General features: G+C 34.7%; 1 protein-coding gene and 1 pseudogene across 1 annotated transcript; both read left to right on the top strand.

Annotated features, from left to right (window-relative positions):
* The first annotated feature begins 1908 nt into the window (after positions 1 to 1908).
* LOC139706263 (olfactory receptor 2H1-like) lies at positions 1909 to 2826 on the top strand (annotated as a pseudogene).
* An 11577-nt stretch (positions 2827 to 14403) lies between these two features.
* Positions 14404 to 15102, top strand: LOC139706262 (olfactory receptor 2J3-like). The gene has a single exon (XM_071613967.1). The coding sequence runs from the start codon at positions 14404 to 14406 to the stop codon at positions 15100 to 15102; it is 699 nt and encodes a 232-aa protein (XP_071470068.1).
* Positions 15103 to 19505: the final 4403 nt, after the last annotated feature.

The following is a 19505-nucleotide window of genomic DNA, read 5'->3' as shown; positions in this document are numbered from 1 at the left end:
CATCCCCAGTCCTTTTTATTTTATTTTGAGACAGGGTCTCACTAGGTTGCCTAGACTGGCCTCCAGCTTGTGATCCTCCTCCCTCAGCCTTCCAAAGAGCTGAAATTACATGCCATTTACCACCACACCAGCCGCACTTGTTCTTGGATGACCAAGCACAAGCACAGGCAGAGCTGTAGTCCCTTGCCTTAAACAATTTGCAAAAGTTATGGCTGTATCATTTCCTTGAGAAGATGGTTTTGCCTTAGGGAAAGGAACATAAAACTTAAATATTCTGTAGTCTGGAATTTGTTGACCTTGAAGTTTTGTTGAAAATTGCCAGGCACCATAGGACACACCTGTAATTTCAGTTACTTGAGAGACTGAGAAAGAAAGATTTCAAGTTCAAGGCCATTCTTAGAAATACAGCATTAACAAAATGAAGGGAAGGGAGTGGGGATTGGAATAGGAAACAAGTAGAATGAATAGAACATGACTTTCCTATGTTCATATATGAACACATTCCCAATGAAACTCTATAACATATACAACCACAAGAATGGGAAGTTATACTTCATGTATGTATAATATGTCAAAACACATTATATACTTATGTATAATTAAATAGAAAAAATAAAATTGAAAAAGAAGAATGGGACCTAAATTAGAATAAGTTATACTCCATGTGTATATAATATGTCAAAAGATACTCTACTGTCTAATAAAAACAAATAAAATTTAAAAATTAAATATATATATATATATATATATATATATATATATATATATATATATATATATGGAGAGAGAGAGAGAGAGAGAGAGAGAGAGAGAGAGAGAGAGAGAACTTCAGAAATGTAGTGAGAGACCCTGTCTCATAATGAAAAGTAAAAGGGCTCAGGATTTAGTTCAGTGATGAAGTGTCCCTGGGTTAAATCTCCAGTACCAAAAATAAATAAATAAATACAATTCTTTTGTTAAATCTGTTCCACAAGCATTTCAGTTTACATCAAACTGGAGTCCTAAATGGGAAAAGAATTGTTTTTATCTCCCATGCAAACTATCTTAAGCTCAGGCTGAGGACAAAAAGGATGATGAAGGGAATATTGATTTCAGAATGAAAATTCTTCAGGAAGAATTGGATTCAGTCTGAAGCACTATCTTGTAGCTCCCAGACTGTGTCTTCATCAGAGCCTCTTAACATGGATTTGAATTTGTCTCAACATTACTCTTTTGAAGAAAAATATAAAATACATTAATAGCAATCTCCAACTCAAGGGAAATTTGTCTATATATAAATGTATTTTGAATATGAATTAAATGTTTGTCATCCCTGAAAATAAAATGATCATAGGATATTTATGTCTCAGAGTAGAAAACAACCCTGCATACATACATATAATAGTGAAATTCTAACAAGATTTCTTTGGGGTATGGATGCTCTTCAGTGGTAGAGCATTTAGCCAGCATGCCTGTGGCCCTGAGTTTCACCCCCAGGATCATATACAAACAAACAAACTTTCACTAATTATTTCTGGATGCACAGAATAACCACAGTATTCAGAAGAAAATAGATGCCTAATAAGTTTTTCCAGAATTAACGAAGAGTAATTAATTAGCACATGTTGTATATCAGTTGCCTTTGCATTTAGCCAGGAAGTCAGAGACAACAGGACAGGGTTCCAAGGTTCCAACCATTACTACCATATTGCTGCTTTCTGTCCTCCAACAAGATAAGGTTTGACCAGGAAGAACAAGGGAACAGAGATGCTGGATGGTGGTGTGCCTGGGAATGGAAGCCTGGGAGAGCAGAAGGGAAGAAATGTCCACTTAATGACAGGACAAGTATCTGAGTTGACTTTTTACAAAACAGGTTGGAGCTCATTCATCTGATAATCTTATCGTTCTAATTCTGAATAGGAATAGGCCATGGTCAACCAAAGCTTCCCATTGGGATTCCTCCTTCTGGGCTTCTCTGAATACCCAGGGCTGGAAAGGATTCTCTTTGTGGTTGTCTTAACTTCCTACCTCCTCACCTTGGTGGGCAACACACTCATCATCCTGCTGTTGGTGCTGGACCCCAGGCTCCACTCTCCAATGTGCTTCTTCCTCTCCAACCTCTCCTTCTTGGACCTCTGCTTCACCACAAGTTTTGTCCCCCAGATGCTGGTCAACCTCTGGGGCCCCAAGAAGACCATCAGCTTCCTGGGCTGCTTCATCCAGCTCTTCATCTTTCTGTCCCTAGGAACAACTGAGTACATCCTCCTGAGAGTGATGGCCTTTGACTGCTATGTGGCTGTCTGCCAGCCCCTTCACTATGCCACCATCATCCACCCCTGACTATGCAGGCAACTGGCAGCTGTGGCCTGGGTTATGGGTCTGGCCCAATCCATAGTCCAGACACCACCTACTCTTCACCTGCCCTTCTGTCCCCACCGGCAGATAGACAACATTTTGTGTGAAGTTCCTTCTCTGATTAGACTATCCTGTGGAGACACCACCTACAATGAAATCCAGTTAGCTGTATCCAGTGTCATCTTTGTGGTGGTTCCTCTCAGCCTCATCCTTGTCTCTTACAGTGCCATTGCCCAGGCAGTGCTGAGGATTAACTCTGCCCAAGCATGGAAAAGACCTTTAGGGACCTGCTCGTCCCATCTTATGGTTGTCACTATCTTCTACAGCTCAGTCATTGCTGTCTACCTCCAGCCCAAAAATCCATATGCCCAAAAGAGGGGCAAGTTCTTTGGCCTCTTCTATGCAGTGGGTACTCCTTCACTTAACCCACTCATATACACCCTGAGGAACAAGGAGGTAAAGAGGGCATCCAGGAGGTTGCTGGGGAAATAAGGTGATTCCAGGGAGAGCTGAGGGTGAGCTGCTTAAAGTACACTTCTAAGTCAAGAGACCTTCTTCATGATTTATAAGACTGTTAAGTTCCCCAAGCCACTTGCCTGAGCCAGTGTACAGGCTAAGCATAAGCATGTGGTATGTGAGAGAGAGACAGAGGTTCAATGAAGAGAAGACAAATATCTCCATAAAGCATCTTAAATTCAGTGATCTTTACCATCAGTGTTTAATATTTCCTCTCTTCTCCATCCTCTCTCTACTGCCTTCCCTTCTACAGATTCCCTAAAGGTATCATGCCCATTTTCACTCTGTCATCTCTCTGCATTTATCACATCACTGTAGGAGAACCAGTTCATCATGGCATTCTAGAACCTTACAGATATTTATGTGGGCCATGCAAGCAAATGCTTGAGCCACAGCTAATCTGAGACTTAGAAGGATGCTTTTAATTCCCACAGAGTATGAGAAGATGTGCAGATTGCTAGGACTTGCCTCAAGACCATCTCTCATTCTCTTCCTAAATCCCCTGGGAGGCTGTCATGAGACATTTCCTAATGCTTTACAGGTTGAAATGTAGCTTGAGGCATACTGCCCTGTACATTTGAGATATAGAATTTCATGAGACCTGGCTCCATTCCAGAATTATTTCCTCAGCAAAGGGTATCCCACAACACTGCTGCAGTCACCTGGTCCACTTTTGTTCCATTGATATTCTTTTTAATTTTGATACTGAAGATTGAATCTATGCTGCTCTACCACTGAGCTACATCCCCCAGCTCTTTATCTATTTTGAGACAGGGTCTTACTACGTTGCCTTAGGCCTTGCTAAATTGCTCAGGCCAGCTTTGAACTTGCAATTCTCCTGCCTCAGCCTCTCAAATTGCTGGCATTAAAGCATGCACCAGCACACCTAGGCTCAACTTAGAAATTTTGAGGGGACATGAGCACTCAATTCATTATATGTCTTCTTTCCTTCCTCTTCAAGATCATTTGTCTCTACTCTCCTTCTTTTGTTGATCCTCTTCTGCCTTCCTTTTCTTCTTTTATCCTTCAAGTAATAGCCACAGGGAAGAGGAACTAAAACTCAACCAAATCCATCACCTCATACAAATACATGCAATTGTTTTCGTTAAAAACCAATATAGAAGCTGGGCAAGGTGATGCACACCAGTAATCCCAGGGGCTTAGGAGGCTGAGGGCAGAAAGATTGCTAATGCAAAGCCAGCATCAGCAACAGAGAGGCTCTAAGCAACTCAGTGACACCCTGTCTTTAAATAAAATACAGAATAGGGCTGGGGATGTGGCTCAGGAGTTGAGTCCCCCTGAGTTCAATCCCCAGTACCAAAAAAAAAAAAAATGATAGAATTGGCATCCTGTCAATCTGATGAAAACAGTTACTGTCATACTATAATCACCAATAGAAGTTTTCATTAGATTATAATAAACGAGGAATATTAGGAGGAAAGCTTTCGACAGTTATATGCTGCATATTGATTTTGGGGTCAACAATGAACCACCTATATAATAGTGATCCCACAGATTTTATCTGCTAGATATGTGTTAGTCATATTTGTATAAATAAAGTCTATGATGTTCACATAATGATGAAAATATCTAATGATTAATTTTTCCAAACATCTTCCCATGGTTTAACAACATGTTACTATATTTTAATTATAATATTTTTCTCTTCTCTACCAAGAAGCCCAGAATGATAAGGAAATCATCATGTTGGCTATATGATGCTTAAGAGGATGCTTCAGTGAAGACGTTGTTCCTATTAGATAAGCAGATATATTGTTTTCCATAGTAATCATATATATATATATATATATATATATATATATATATATATATATATAATCGATTCACAGCTTGTTTATATAATTGTCTGTATATTATATATAATAATATATAGTGATCATATATTATATATTACATGATGCATAATATACCATATGTATATAATTATGTATATCATATATATCATGTTGTATACCTGAGATTTACAAATTTTTTTAAAGTAAAATTAAAAATGAGATATCACTTCTCACTCACAAAAATGGCTACCATGTGACACACACAAAGTCTACTCATAGGTACTTAACAAAAGGAAATGAGAATATATGATCACAAAAGACTTGTACATGAAAATTCATAGCAGATTTACTTGTAACAGTAAAAGCAGTAAATCATCTAACCATCCATCTATTGCTGCATAAAAAAATTCCCCCCAAAACTTAATGGCTTTAAACAACACATATTGTCTCCCAATTTCTATGGGTTTCTTGGGAGATGACCTCCTATTTTCTGTGAGACTCAGAAGCAGCTGAACAGTTAGTGATTCCAGCTTAGGTTTCTCTAAGTCTATAGTCAAGATGTCAGCCAATTGCCCTCCACACATGATTTGGATGAGACTAAATGTTTATCTTACATATGTCCCAGTCACTTGTTGCTTATTTCCTTTGGAGAACCTTAGTTTCCACACACCCCCACCCCCGCAATGCACCTCTGTAGCCACTGCTTGGATAGTTTCCCCTGACTGAAGATCCAAGAGAGAGGACAGGTACAAGTCACAATGGTACTTATGACCTAGGCTTAGATGTCACACACCATCATTTCTGCCACATTCTGTTTGTTAAAAGTGAGTCATTAGGTGCAATGCACACTTGAAAGTAAGAGAAGCAGGCTCTATCTTGTCCTTGGAGTAATGCCAGAAAATTGAGGGAGGCATACTTTAAGATAACAGAATCAATTATTCATCAACAGAAAACAAGTAAACAATTTGTGTATACTTAACCAGCATAACAGTTCTCAGGAGTAAGAGAAATGAATGAACGATTGATTCACAAAGCAGCATAGATGAATGTAGACAATGTAGTACAGGGTGCAAGAAACCAAACACAGAAGCGTGTATGTATTCAATGGATCTTTCTATAAAGTTCTATAATGAGAGAAGCCACTTATAATAATATAAATAAAATATTTGAGTGATTAGAGCATAGATGGACAGAATTATATTAAATAATGCAGTAATGAGTGCCTGCAATCCCGGATACTCAGAAGGCTGAGACTGGAGGATTATGAGTTTGAGCCCAGCCTGGGCAACAAAGCAAAACTCTTACATTAAATAAAAAGTCTAAATAGAAAATATCAGCAAAGAGATATAATCTGTAAAAAGAACAAAGTATAAATGCAAGAGCTGAAAATATTAAAACTGAGTCAAAAGAAAATTAAGTATCTCAAAAACAGAGCTGAGGTGACAAGAAAGAATTCATGAACTTGAAGATTGATAAATAGAAATTATACAGTATGAAGAGGGGAAAAAAGACTGGAGAAAAATGAACAGAGGCACAGAGGCATATGGCATAAGATCAAATATATGAAGATATGTTGCCGAAAGCTCAATACTTGTTCCTGATGCCAATCCAATAACAAGGACACAGTTTTGAGGAAAAAGGAAAAAGAAAGTTTATTGCTTTTCTAACAAAGGAGAAACACAGGGGTCTTCTGTCCCAAATGCTGTGATTCTGACCATCAGAAGGAACAAGGGGCATTTATACAGGCAATTCAAAGGCCACATTCCATGTGTTCTCTGTTGAAGTTATAATTCACTTGACAATTTGGGAGACAGTTATTTCAGTCATTTATTTTTTCTTTAATTTTTTTAAATTAAAAATCATGCAGACTGTGGTTCCTGCATGATTTATTTCACTAGAAATCAATCACCTTAAGATATATAAAAGGCCACCCCCACATCAACTATTTCAAAATTAAATGGGACAGTTACAAATGTCTCTGAAGTCAAGGAAGAAAACACAAGAAGAATAAATAAAAAGTGCTTTCATCTAAATGATAATAAAAGCTTAAAATATCAGGATTTGTGAGATGAAACAGTACTCACATGAACAATTATAACTTAAAGTATTTGTATCAGAAAGAAACTAGAAAAATAATCAACTTATTTTCAAATTAAGTAGTAGGAAGAAAAAACACATAAATTAATATCAATGGAAAAGGAGTTATCAAAATAACCCTACAGATGTTAAAATAAATTAAGGCAATATTACAATTGTATGCCAACATATGTGATAGCTGACATAGCATGGTACATATTAGAGAAGGATCCATATGCTATTGAGCAAAAAGTGTATTATGTCATTGATGGATAAAATATTCTATATAAATCTGTTAAGTCTAAATTATTGATTGTAGTATTTAGTTCTTTAGCTCCTATGTTTAGTTTTTGTTCAGAAGATCTATCCAGTAGTGAGAGAGTTGTATTAAAGCCACCCAGTATTATTATGTTGTGGTCTATTTGATTCTTGAAATTGAGGAGGGTTTGTTTCATGTAGGCTGATGCTTCATTGTTTGGGGCATAAATATTTATGATTGTCATGTCTTGCTGATGTATAATTTCCTTAAGCAATATGAAAGGTTACTTCTTGGTCCCTTCTGATTAACTTTGGCTTGAATATCACTTTACGTGATATGAAGATAGAAGAATTCATGTGAGTGATATATTTTTTTCCCATTCTTTCACCTTTAGTCTCTTTACATCTTTGCCTAAAAGGTGAGTCTTTTGGAAACAGCATATTGTTGGGTCTTATTTTTTAATCCATTCTGCCTGTCTATGTCTTTTGATTTATGAGTTTAGGTCATTAATGTTTAGGGTTATTATTGAGATATGATTTGTATTCCCAGTCATTTGAGTTTATTTCTAGTTTATAAATTGGAATTATTTTCTTCTCTGATTAACTGTTCCTTTAGTGTAATTCCTCCCTTTGTTGATTTTCACTTTTTTTATTTAATCTTCATGGAATAGTTTGTTGAGAATATTCTGAAGTGCAGGCTTTCTAGTTGCAAATTCTTTTGATTTTTGTTTATCATGAAAAATTTTTATTTCATCTTCAAAGCTGAAGCTTAATTTTACTGGATATAGGATTATTTGTTGGTATCCATTTTCTTTCAGAGCTTGGTATATGTTTTCCAGGACCACCCAGCTTCAAAGCTGGATCTGGGTTGAGAAATAACCTGAGATCCAAATTGTTTTCCCCTTATAAGTAATCTGATATTTTCTCTCACAGCTCTTAAATTCTATTCTTATTCTCTATGTTAGGTGTTTTCATTATAATGTGTCTTGATGTGTATCTGTTGTAATTTTGCACATTTGGTGTCCTATAATTCTCTTGTATTTGAGTTTCCATTTCATTCTTTAGATTTGCAAAATTTTCTGATATTATTTTATTGAAAAGATGGTGCATTCCTTTAGTTTGTATCTCCACACCTTCATATATCCCTATAAATCTTAAATTTGGTCTTTTCATGTTATCCCATACTTCTTGGAATTTATGTTCATGGTTTCTTAACAGCTTTTCCTCATGGTCCACTCTATTTTCAAGACTATATATTTTGTCTTCATTGCCTGAGGTTCTGTCTTCAAAGTGGTCTAGCATATTGGTGATGCTTTCTATTCAATTTTTTATTTGGTTTGTCATTTCCTTCATTTCAAGTATTTCTATTTGTTTGTTTGTTTCAGAATCTCTTTTTATTGAAGTGATGGAGATTTGCTACCTATATTGACTCTCTTACATTATCCTTTATTTCATAGGTCAGTTTAACCATGTACATTCTAAACTCCTTCTATGACATTTCTTCCATTGTGGTGTTAATGGACTCTGTTATTGGAGTATCTTGGTTTGCTTGGTGTTATTTTTTTCCTTTTCTTTTTATGTTGTTTTTTAATGTCTACTCATCTAAAAGTATGGTCCTGAGTCAGTAGAGTTTCTACACTGTGAACTTGAAGTTTCCTTGAAGGTTTCTAGTATCTCACTGTTTAGGGAGAGACAAATAATAACAAAAACAATGAATGCACACAATTTATAGCATTAAATCAAATAGTTTCTACCACAATGTCTACAATGTTAATTATCACAATAAACAGAAATTCTATGATAAGTTACTGCCTATAATAAGAACAGCAAGTTTGCAAAAGGGTTTACATTTTCAGATGATGGACAGAGAGAACAGAAATGATATAAGATGTGATGATTATAAGGTAGGAGGAGAGAAGACAGAAGATTAATGGAAGAGTAAAAGATACAAAAATAGACATTGGCTGTTAGAAGAAGAAAAGAAAATTAAGGGAAACAAGTAGGAGAAAACTATATATATAAAGCAAAATTTAAAAAAAATAAAAAACAAAAGAATACAAAATGGAACTAAAATATACTAATCAAATATCCTAGTTTATAAAAATCTAATTTATGTGAAATAACTGGCTTAAATAATGCTAGAGATGAGAAGAAAAAAATAGGAAACTGCATAAATGTCCATGTACAATTAAGGTCACAATTAAATAATGAAAACAAAATAAACAGAAAAAGAAAAGAAGAAAAATCTTCATGAAAAGTTTAAAAAATTCTTTCCATTGGAGTTCAAAATATTCTCAGCTTCTCTTCTCAGCAGTTTTAGGTGGAGTCTTCTGGAGTGATTCTCCACTCTTAGCATTGCTGAAGTGAGAGATGTAATCCTGTCAATGGAGTTCCTGGAGGCAGAATTTAGGCTTAGGAAGGTTCTGGACTCTTTGTCAAATGCTAATTGGTCTGGAAATTTTAAATCAGCTCACCTCCAATGCCCAGTAGTTGCTGGTCCATGCTGGAAGTCTTTACCCTAGGGATCTCCCCTGGGTTCCATTCATGTATTGGACTAACCAATTCTTAGTTGCTTACATCACCTGCAGACTCCATGTTTCCTGGTCCCAGGTTCAGTCTCCAAACAATTTCTTCAGCCCCTGCCCTTCTGAGTTCCCAGCCAGATGCATCTCTCCCAGCTGGTCCTGCAAATAATCAGATTTGAGAGAGAGGAATAGAGCTAGGTGAGTTTCTGCAACATATTTGAAGATGGAACAAGGCATGAAATAGCAAAAAATAAAGAAGGAGAGAGAGAGATCCAAGATAGCAGGACAGAGGTCATGTTGTCTCGTATGTAAAACTCTCTCCATGTTTGATTTCTTCTGGTCACTTAAGCACACCCTATAATGTGCAGTGTATATTTACTGGGCCTGCATTTCTGGTCAAATTTGGGTTTGCCAAGAATAAGCTTGCTTAGTCACCAACCCCTGCACTGCAGCTGCAAAATGGTTCCTTCCTTTGTCCTCTGCTCTTAGAGAGATGGATGCTTCTTTCCCTAGGTGTGGATTTTGCACAGTGCATCTTTTGAGTTTGCTTGACAATGTCCTTGGCCTCTAAATGCTCCATACCCAGACATAACTTGGGCCTCCCCAAAATGCAGGTTCTTTTAATTCCCTTATCCCTCTGCTATGCTTATGGAGGGACAACTCTGGCTGGAGCTTCTGGACTGGCTGTGACAGCTGTGCCTCTGGGGATTTTTTCTCATTTTATTATGTCCAATGTCCTGTGTCCCCGTTCTGCTTTGGATGTCCAGTAATGTGTTCCTGGACCCATTACATCCAGTAATGGATGTTCCAGTAATGTGTACCTCCCCACTTTTATTTGTTCACCCACATTGCAGAAGAGCTGCCTATCTGATTTCTTGTTTTTTCTGCCATCTTGGATCTCTCTCTCTCATTCTTTATTTTTTACTATTTCATGCCTTCTTCCTTCTTCAAATGTGATAGTTGACAATTTATCCCTCCAATTTTAGTCATTAGCAGGATGAGAATTTGCAGAAGAAATGTAAGGTAACTCTAGAAATCCCCTTTTATTCTTATAAGACACTGCTCAGCATTTTTCTCAGTGAAGGTCAGACTACGAATTCATTGTAATTTTCCTACAATGATGTGGTATCATGGTAGTCAAATTCCTGTGAAAGTATGATAACCAAGACAAGTCTCAAAAAGCATTAATTGACACTTGTGATTTTCCATCCCTATGGCCCAGTCAAGGAAATTAAGTCACATTCTTCTTCTGTTTCCACAAAGGCCCAAAGGTTCTAAGAATCAATCCCCTATACACTGATGGCTCTGAGTTTTTCCTTCTGGCTTCAAATACTTTGAGTAAACACAGGATTTTCTCTTCTGTAGCAATGATAATCACAGTTAGTAACGTGGAGTAACTTTAAGACTTTGCTTTACTGACTTGATTTTGTAGATTATAATCCATGGTGTAGGAAAGAATTTATGTTGGGGATTTCAAGAAAATCAACAAACTCAAGTCTTCTAGACCTGAAGTATACATAAGGAAGATGACATACAGGGAACGTGGACAGAAATGGGATGATAGAATTGAAAGAAGTTGTTTCAGTACCATTTGAGTACTAGGTAAGAATATGAAAGAAGTAATATAATCAAGATCTAAAGGTTTTGTCTGTAAAAAAAAGAGATAGGAAAAGCAACCCTTTTCCCTCCACATTGCTAACTTTTAAACCTATAGTGGAGAAGTCATCCACAGCCAATAAGAACAACATTGGAGCAGGTCTTTATTTCTCTCCCTTCCACTAATAAGAAAGTTAAAACATAAGATTCTACTTTCAAGTTTTTGCATCTGAAAAAATGAAATTTTCCCCATCTCAAGTTTCACATCTTTATGTTCTTGTGTACAAATAGTCAAGAAAGTTCATGCACTGTATAAAGTTATTTCACAACTGCCACTTTGTTTTAGTTAATGAACTAAGTCATGGAAGCCCTGTAAAAGACAAAGAAAATTACCTCTCTATGAGAAAATAACTACAACATTTATGCCCAAACTTTTTATATGTATTATTTCTCATTCTAAAGAAATTTTAACACTCTTTTAGAAAATTACCATTACCCTCAAATGGCAGTGGTCTATGGTGAAGAAATACTTGTGATTTACTCTTTGATTATTGCTATTTTTGAATTATGTTGTAACTTTTAAGAAAGTTTTTTTAAGTGTAGTCACTGATTAAACTGGACAGTTTCTGAGTTGAAGCTATTATTCTAGGCTAGTGTAACAACCGGTGAATTATTCTGTTCATGACCAATATCATTAGGAATTACTAAATCTGAGCAGTCTTAAAGACTGGAGCCAAATTGAATGCTTCACATTTTCCTGCTGAAACCCACTTATTTAGCTACTCCCAACATTTTCTTTTTAGTATTAGAGGTGCATTTATAGGACATAAACAACTAAGAAACAACAAAAAGAGGAAACCACAGGTGGCTCTGAGGTAACCTTTTTCTTTTTCTGTCATGGCTTATGAGGAATCATGAAAGAATGCATTGGCCAAGAAAGGAAAGGATAAAAGGATATGACAAATTGGGAGGAGACCATGTATTCAGAGGAAAATAGGAAACTCAAATGGTGGAGTATACATTGCTAAAATAACTATATAACAAAAGGGAATATTAATATTTAAGATGCAGATTGAAAAATTGCTGGAGAAAAGATATTACTTAAGACTCACAAATATATGTGTTATTTTTTTAAAACCAAAAGTAAGTTTCATTACCTACAATATATTAAATAACCTAATCTGTTTTATGTTTTCATTAGATATTCATAGTTCTGCTCTAAACTGAAAATTTCTAAATATGTAGTAATTAGAACTTGTGCTTAGAATTTAAATACCATAACATTTAATATCCTAGAGAAAAAGATATCATGTAATGACCTCAGGACCAGGGGTATCAATTTCTCATCCCCGTGATGCCCTCTTCCAACTCTAAGTATTATCACCAGGTTCCTCTCCATACCTTTTCTTTGTGCTGTCAGTGAATTTTGTTCTTTTCCCTACAAATTTTTCTTTCCAAATTTAGACTCATACAATCTTTACAGATCACTTGAATATTCATTTATCAATATTTCTATCTTGTTCATATATTAATACTCTTAAATTATTGTAAGATGTGTCTCTTTTTGTTATCTCTATTTGTGTTTTATTTTACAGTTAGAAAGTAGCTTTGAGTCTAAATGCACAAATAAGATGATAAAGTTCTTTCTATAAGCACATCTAATTGAATCTAAATATCTTGTATCCTATATAAATAATTTGATATCATTACAAAATTAAGAATTTTTCCTCCTGTACTTTCAGCCATATGTATGATTGACAGGATTGTAATTATTATGGTTTTTATTGTCACGTAAATGATATTAACCTAAAAATGCCAAAAAGAAAACTGAAGTCACTCATTTAGTAACAAAAATTCTGTTTGGTAACAAATATTGCTTCATGGAAGTTATCTTTCTCAGCTAAATTAGGTATTTCTTCAATTACTATTTACATACCAATTAAAATTCACCTAAGAATGAATTTTAACTTAAATTGTTGGTGTTACTTTTTTTCTACAAAAAGACAAATATCTGGATGTGGTAAATGAAATTATCTTGTATGTTCTTGTAGTAAAATTTCAAACTTAAAGAACAATTAGAAAAAGTGGTACAATATACCACCATGTACCATTTACCTAGATTGTGCCTTAGTAAACTGTTTCCCTGAAAATCTTTGTTTTTTCATCTAGTTTTCTATCATCTACCTATGTATCTATTGGTCTGTGTCTCCAGCTATCTGTCAATCTATCTATCCATCATTTTTATTTTTTGGAGCACTTGTGAATGAATTGGAGAGGCTATGTTCCACCAACATAGTGTCTTTTTGTGTTAATTTTTAAGGAAAAGAACAGCATTTTATGTAAAATATGTACACTTAAAAATCAGCTAATTTAATGGGGAGATAATTTTATCTAATCAATAGTCTATATTTACATTTTCTAATGGTCTCAATAATTTTTAGTAGATCTTTTTTGTAGAATCACAAATTAGGCTATTGTGCCCCATTGGTCTCCTTTATCATAAACCAGTTTCTCAATTGTCACTGATTTTATTGACTTTGACATTTTTGTGGAGTACAGGTAAAGTGTTCTGTTTCTTTTAAGATGGGTCAAGTTTGTTCATTATTAGAATTAGACTTTGCATTCTTGGCAAAAATATGACTGAAGCAGTATTGTGTCCTGTTGAGAGCATCAGTATCCCCATAACGTTGGTTTTTCTCAACATTGTTGATGCTGACACTCATCACCTGGTTATGGGGATGTCCACCAGGTTCTGCAACTAAAAAATATAAAATTACAATCTTTCACTTTGTATTACCAAGTAAATGGTGAACAGATATTTTAGACTATGTAAATAACCTGTTCCTTGTCAAATTATCATCTACCAATTTTGTTTCCATTTTTGTCTTCCTAAAGGCATCATTCCTTTTTATATTTATTAAGTAATATACTGGTATAGGCAGTACTTTAGTTTTCACCAATATATTTTACTATTACATTGATATCAAATATGAACTTGAAGATTCTATTATTGTTCAATTACTGAGATAATTTCTCTTAATGCCCTACTTATCATAGCATTCAACAGTGGCAGGCTTTTAAAAACTGTTTTTTTTTTTCCTTATTTTTTCCATGTCCCTATGATTCTTGGATCATTTTCTTATATTCTTTGAGATAATTTGATTTTATTTCCTCAGGTAATAGAAAACAACAATGGAAAAAAAAATCAATGGAACTTCTGAAGGATACTTCATTCTACCGGGCTTTTCTCATTGGCCTAACCTGGAAACAGCTTTTTTGTTGTAATCTCTATATTCTACTTGATGACACTGATAGGTAATTTGTTCATCGTCATACTGTCATACCTGGATTCCCGTCTCCACACTCCCATGTACTTCTTCCTCTCAAACATCTCTTTTCTGGATCTCTGCTACACCACCAGCTCCATCCCCCAATTGCTGGTTAACCTCCTGCAAGTGGTGATGTCCTATGACCATTACGCACCTGTGTGTAAACCCCTGCATTATGCTGTCCTCATGCACCCTCGACTCTGCCAATACTTAGCTGTGGCTTCCTCGGTAAGTGGCTTTATTAACTCAGTACTCCATTCCCTCATTACCTTCTGGGTACCCCTGTGTGGACATCACCAAGTGGATCACTTCTTCTGTGAAGTTCCAGCACTCCTGAAATTGTCATGTGTTGATACTCATGCTAATGAGCTGACTCTCATGTTCACAAGCTCTATTTTTGTTCTCACACCTCTTGTCCTCATTCTAACATCCTATGGTGCCATTGCTCAGGCTGTTCTGAGGATGCTGTCAAATACTGGACGTCAGAAAATCTTTGGGACGTGTGGAGCCCATCTTATGGTTGTTTTCCTCTTTTTCATTCCAGTTCTCTGCATTTATCTTCAACCACCAACAGAAAATTCTCAAGATCAAGGGAAGTTTATTTCCCTGTTTTTACTGTTGTCACACCTAGCCTCAACCCTCTCATCTATACCCTCAGAAACAAAGACATAAGAGAGGCAGTTAGAAGACTAATGGGAAGAGAATGACCTATGTACTTGTGACATTAACAGTGTAATAATACATCAAACTCAGTTTATAACTCCCATCTGAAGATGGTACTATCAATTCTTAAATCTGCAGAATCTGTCTTTTAATTTCTGTCTTTCTAGGCAGGATAATTTTGTCTCCTATCTAGGTTTATTTAGAGACTAATGGCACACCTGCAATACTTTTCTCCAACACTGTTGTTCTTTGATGAACAATAAGTATTGAGGGGAATTTGGAACATGTTCTTTCATACCATTTATGTGTTATAAGTTCACTAATTGTAGCACAACAGTGAGTTATGTACCATAAGTAATTGTCTTATATTTCTTTTCTTATACACACATATACATACACACACATACATATATACATATATATGTGTGTATATATATATATATATATATATATATATATATATATATATATAATTACATATATTTTCTATACTATATACTATATAGTATAGTTTCTACAATATAAGTATAGAAAATGGGTATAACTTGAAAGTTCTGATAAGTAGTTTGCTGAATATTAGTCATCATAGTTTGCATATAATTTGGTGAAGTATATGTTTGAGCACCTGGGCTACCTAGAAATCCATAAAGAATATTTGTGGTAGTTCAAGACATAGAGTTCAAAAATTACTTGAAAATGTATTGGAAAAAATTGTGATAAATACTGCTGTGAGAGGTTGTTATCTTCAGTTTTAAGCTTGATCTAATATGTTTTTATTAATATATATTGAACATCAATTATATTTTCCAAATTAAGGAGTATATTTTTATGAAAAGAATGATTTATTGTTTACATAATTATTAAAAAATTTCTATATGAAATATGAGAACTATATATTCACCCTATTAATTGTCAGTCATATCAATTGTAGTACAAGAAACTACAAGGAAATAATATAAAGTAACATTTGCAATATAAGAATTTTATCTATGAGTCAATTGCCAGTCAATAGTCTTTGAGGGCTTTGTAAAGGCTAATTTAAACAATTTGCTTCATTATACAATAAAACTACACACTAGACTTCCCCTGAATTTCCTGTGTGGCTTGCAATTATACTAATTGTGCTCACTTTGAACTCTTTATGTGTCTTTAACACTAAGTAAGAATCATGTATATAACAGAACTTTTAATCTGTATACTGTGAAATAGCACATGAATACAAACTTTTTAAGGCATAAAAATGTACGTTAGTATTTTGGACCATATTTAACTGTGAAAAGCTTATGATTTTGCACAACTTTTGCTACATTTCCATCTTTACCATACTTTTTTTCTTTCAGATTTTTATAAGTATAATTGAGAAAAAAAAATGTGTGTATTTATGGCTAAAATGTGATGTTTTATATATGCATATTAGGAAATTATTTTTCTATTCAATTAACATGTCCATCACCCTACACAATTTCCATCTTTACCACACTTTTTTTTCTTTCAGATTTTTATAAGTATAATTGAGAAAAAATTAACATGTCTATCACCCCACACAATTATAATATTTTTTGAGGTGAAATCTACACTTTTAGGTATTATCTGGTAAACAATACAGTAGCAATACTTATAGTCACCATGTTTTATAATACAGCTCAATTGTCCTCCTTTCTGAAACTTTGTGTCTTTATCCAACCTCTACCCAGTTTTCATTTCCCTCTGAATCTCCAGACCCAGCAGTCTAGTTGTCTATGCCTTTTTGAGTTCAAATTTTTAGATTCATATATAAAAGTGAACATGCAATATTTGTCATTTTCTACATGGCTTATTTCATTCAGTATAATGTCTTCGAGTTTTGCCACATTATTGCAAGTATCAGGACATCCCAGCTACATTGCTTTAGGCCTTAACCTCTCTGAATTTCTGATTCTTCTTATTAAAAAGGGTATAGTAATACAACTTGCCTCAGAGGGTCATTTTGAGGATGAGTGAATTAGGTAAAGTGTTCTGGATATTTCTTGGGATGTAGTAAATAGTATATTCTCTGAGGCAATGTTGGTAATGGTGATTGTCATAATCTATGAAATTTTTCTATAATAAAAATAATAACAGGGGCTGGGGTTGTGGCTCAGTGGTAGAGCACTTCCCTAGCATGTGTGAGGCACTGGGTTCGATCCTCAGCACCATATTAAAATAAATAAATAATATAAAGGTATTGTGCCCATCTACAAGTTAAAAATAAATAAATAAATAAATAAATAAATAAATAAATAAATAAATAAATAAATAAATAAAATGATAACAGGGTTTTATTGGTTACTTAAAGACCACAGGACACTTTTTGGCCATGTCTTGGATTTCTTGTACCCAGTTATATGCAACTGTTATTAAGAGCTTTTTCTGGCTTAGAATTTTATGGTTAGCTCAGACTGTTTCATTTATCAGTCTGTTTAGGCTGATCACATGGCCCAATTCTGTCTAGTCAACTGCTGAAATGGCAAGGGGAATACAGGTGGAAACATCACTGGGAAGTTGACAGGATAAACAAGGAGTAAGTTGGAGATAGTGTTACCACAGGGCATGGGTGTCCAGACTTCCAATAACAAACCGTGGGCCATTGAACGGGACAGGGGGCATGCCTGGATGGCAGGGATCACCAAGGTTCTCAGCATCTGCCTGAGATCTTGAGAAATCCAATACGGTTCATTGCAAAGTTCATTCCAGGGTCTGGTCACCCCCAGAGAACATCAAAAGGACAGATTGTGAGTCCTGTACCCACCAATTTGGTCACCAGAAACTAGGATGAGATCCCCTTTGTGTGGAGGAACCATTGTCTCTTGGAAGCTTCAAATTCCTGCTTCATAAATTACCATGCTTGTACCATGTATTATATATCTGTATCAATATATTATATGTGTATAATTTATATGTGTGTAATATATATATATGTGTATATATATATATATATATATGTGTGTGTGTGTGTGTGTGTGTGTATATATATATGCATTTTCTTTCTTCATTCATTCATTTGTTGGCAGCAGACAAGGGCTTTTTACCAATGTCATGGCAATAAGGAATAAGGCTATAATGAACATGAATGTGCAAGTATCACTTTAACCTAGTTATTTTATGATGGAATTTGGATATATATGCAGGAGTAGGAATGCTAAATTTCATGGTAAAATTATTTTTAATTTTTTGAGTAAAGTCCATCGTATTTCTCATAATGGCTATAATAGTTCGCATTCTATTCAAGAGTGAAAAGATATGCTTCTCTTCATATCCTTATCCTATCCACCTGGTTTTACATTAAGTGAAATATTAAACTGACAATATTATCATTTCTTATCCACCATCCTCCTGGCTATCATTTTATAGTATTGATTTAAGTGGTCACATTAGACTTTGCTAATGTTAACCTGAAAGGCAGAATAGAAGACTTTAGCTTTTAGTGGTCTCATTATCTCATAAATATAATCCAGTACAGTTCATTGCAAGTATTGATCTTAATATGGCATGGAGTATGTTAATCTAATCAAGAAACTAAAGTACCCATTGACCCAAATCATATTTCCCTTTCTATTTTCTATTTTGTTCTGCCTGTTGGTGGTCATTTTTCCTGTTTAATTCCCCATTGCTAACATGTTTTGCAAATGAAAGAAAGAAACCCAGAGACAGCATTATATTCTCCCACATCCCCTCTGAAGTGTTTCTGTATATAGTGCGTGTGGTTGGCAGGGGCAGTGTTATAGAACATTTATTACTCTATACACTTTCCAAAGTATTGGTAGATGTAGTTAGATAAAATTTGACTTGAATTCATGACTTATTTGGATTTCTCTACATTTTGATTTAATGTTGTGTATTTTCTTCCCCAGGATCAAATCCAGGATGCCATGTTGTGTTTAGTTGTCATGCCTTACAGTCTTCTCAGAATCCCTTGAGCTTTTTGATGAATGATGGTGATGTTTTCTAGAATGTACTTCAGTTGTAGTTTGTGTGTCATTTTGTCCTGTTTAGACTGGGGTTATGAGTTTGTGGGGAGAAATGCCTTTTCCATTCCTACATGGTATTACCAATGATATTGAACATTAACCATTTAGTGAAGATAGAGTTTATATTATACAAACTTAAGTTTACAATTTTATCTTTCCATATTCTAACCCTTCAAAGACAGTCAATTTGCCTGGCCTGAAGTTAAGGCAGAAGAATGTTTATATTCCATCTCCCATGTGGGAGTATTTATTTATCTATAAGGAAGATTGCACTCTTTCCATTCATTTTTTATTTATCCAATCATATATATATATATATATATATATATATATATATATATATATATATATATATATATATACACATACACACACACACATATATATATCAATATGAACTAAGGAACATTTATCTTATAATTTAGG

This window comes from Marmota flaviventris, chromosome 6, assembly GCF_047511675.1.
Source record: "Marmota flaviventris isolate mMarFla1 chromosome 6, mMarFla1.hap1, whole genome shotgun sequence".
In the NCBI taxonomy this organism is placed as follows: Eukaryota; Metazoa; Chordata; class Mammalia; order Rodentia; family Sciuridae; genus Marmota; species Marmota flaviventris.
The sequence above is the reverse complement of the archived record's forward strand: the minus strand, read 5'-3'. Positions and strand labels throughout refer to the sequence as shown.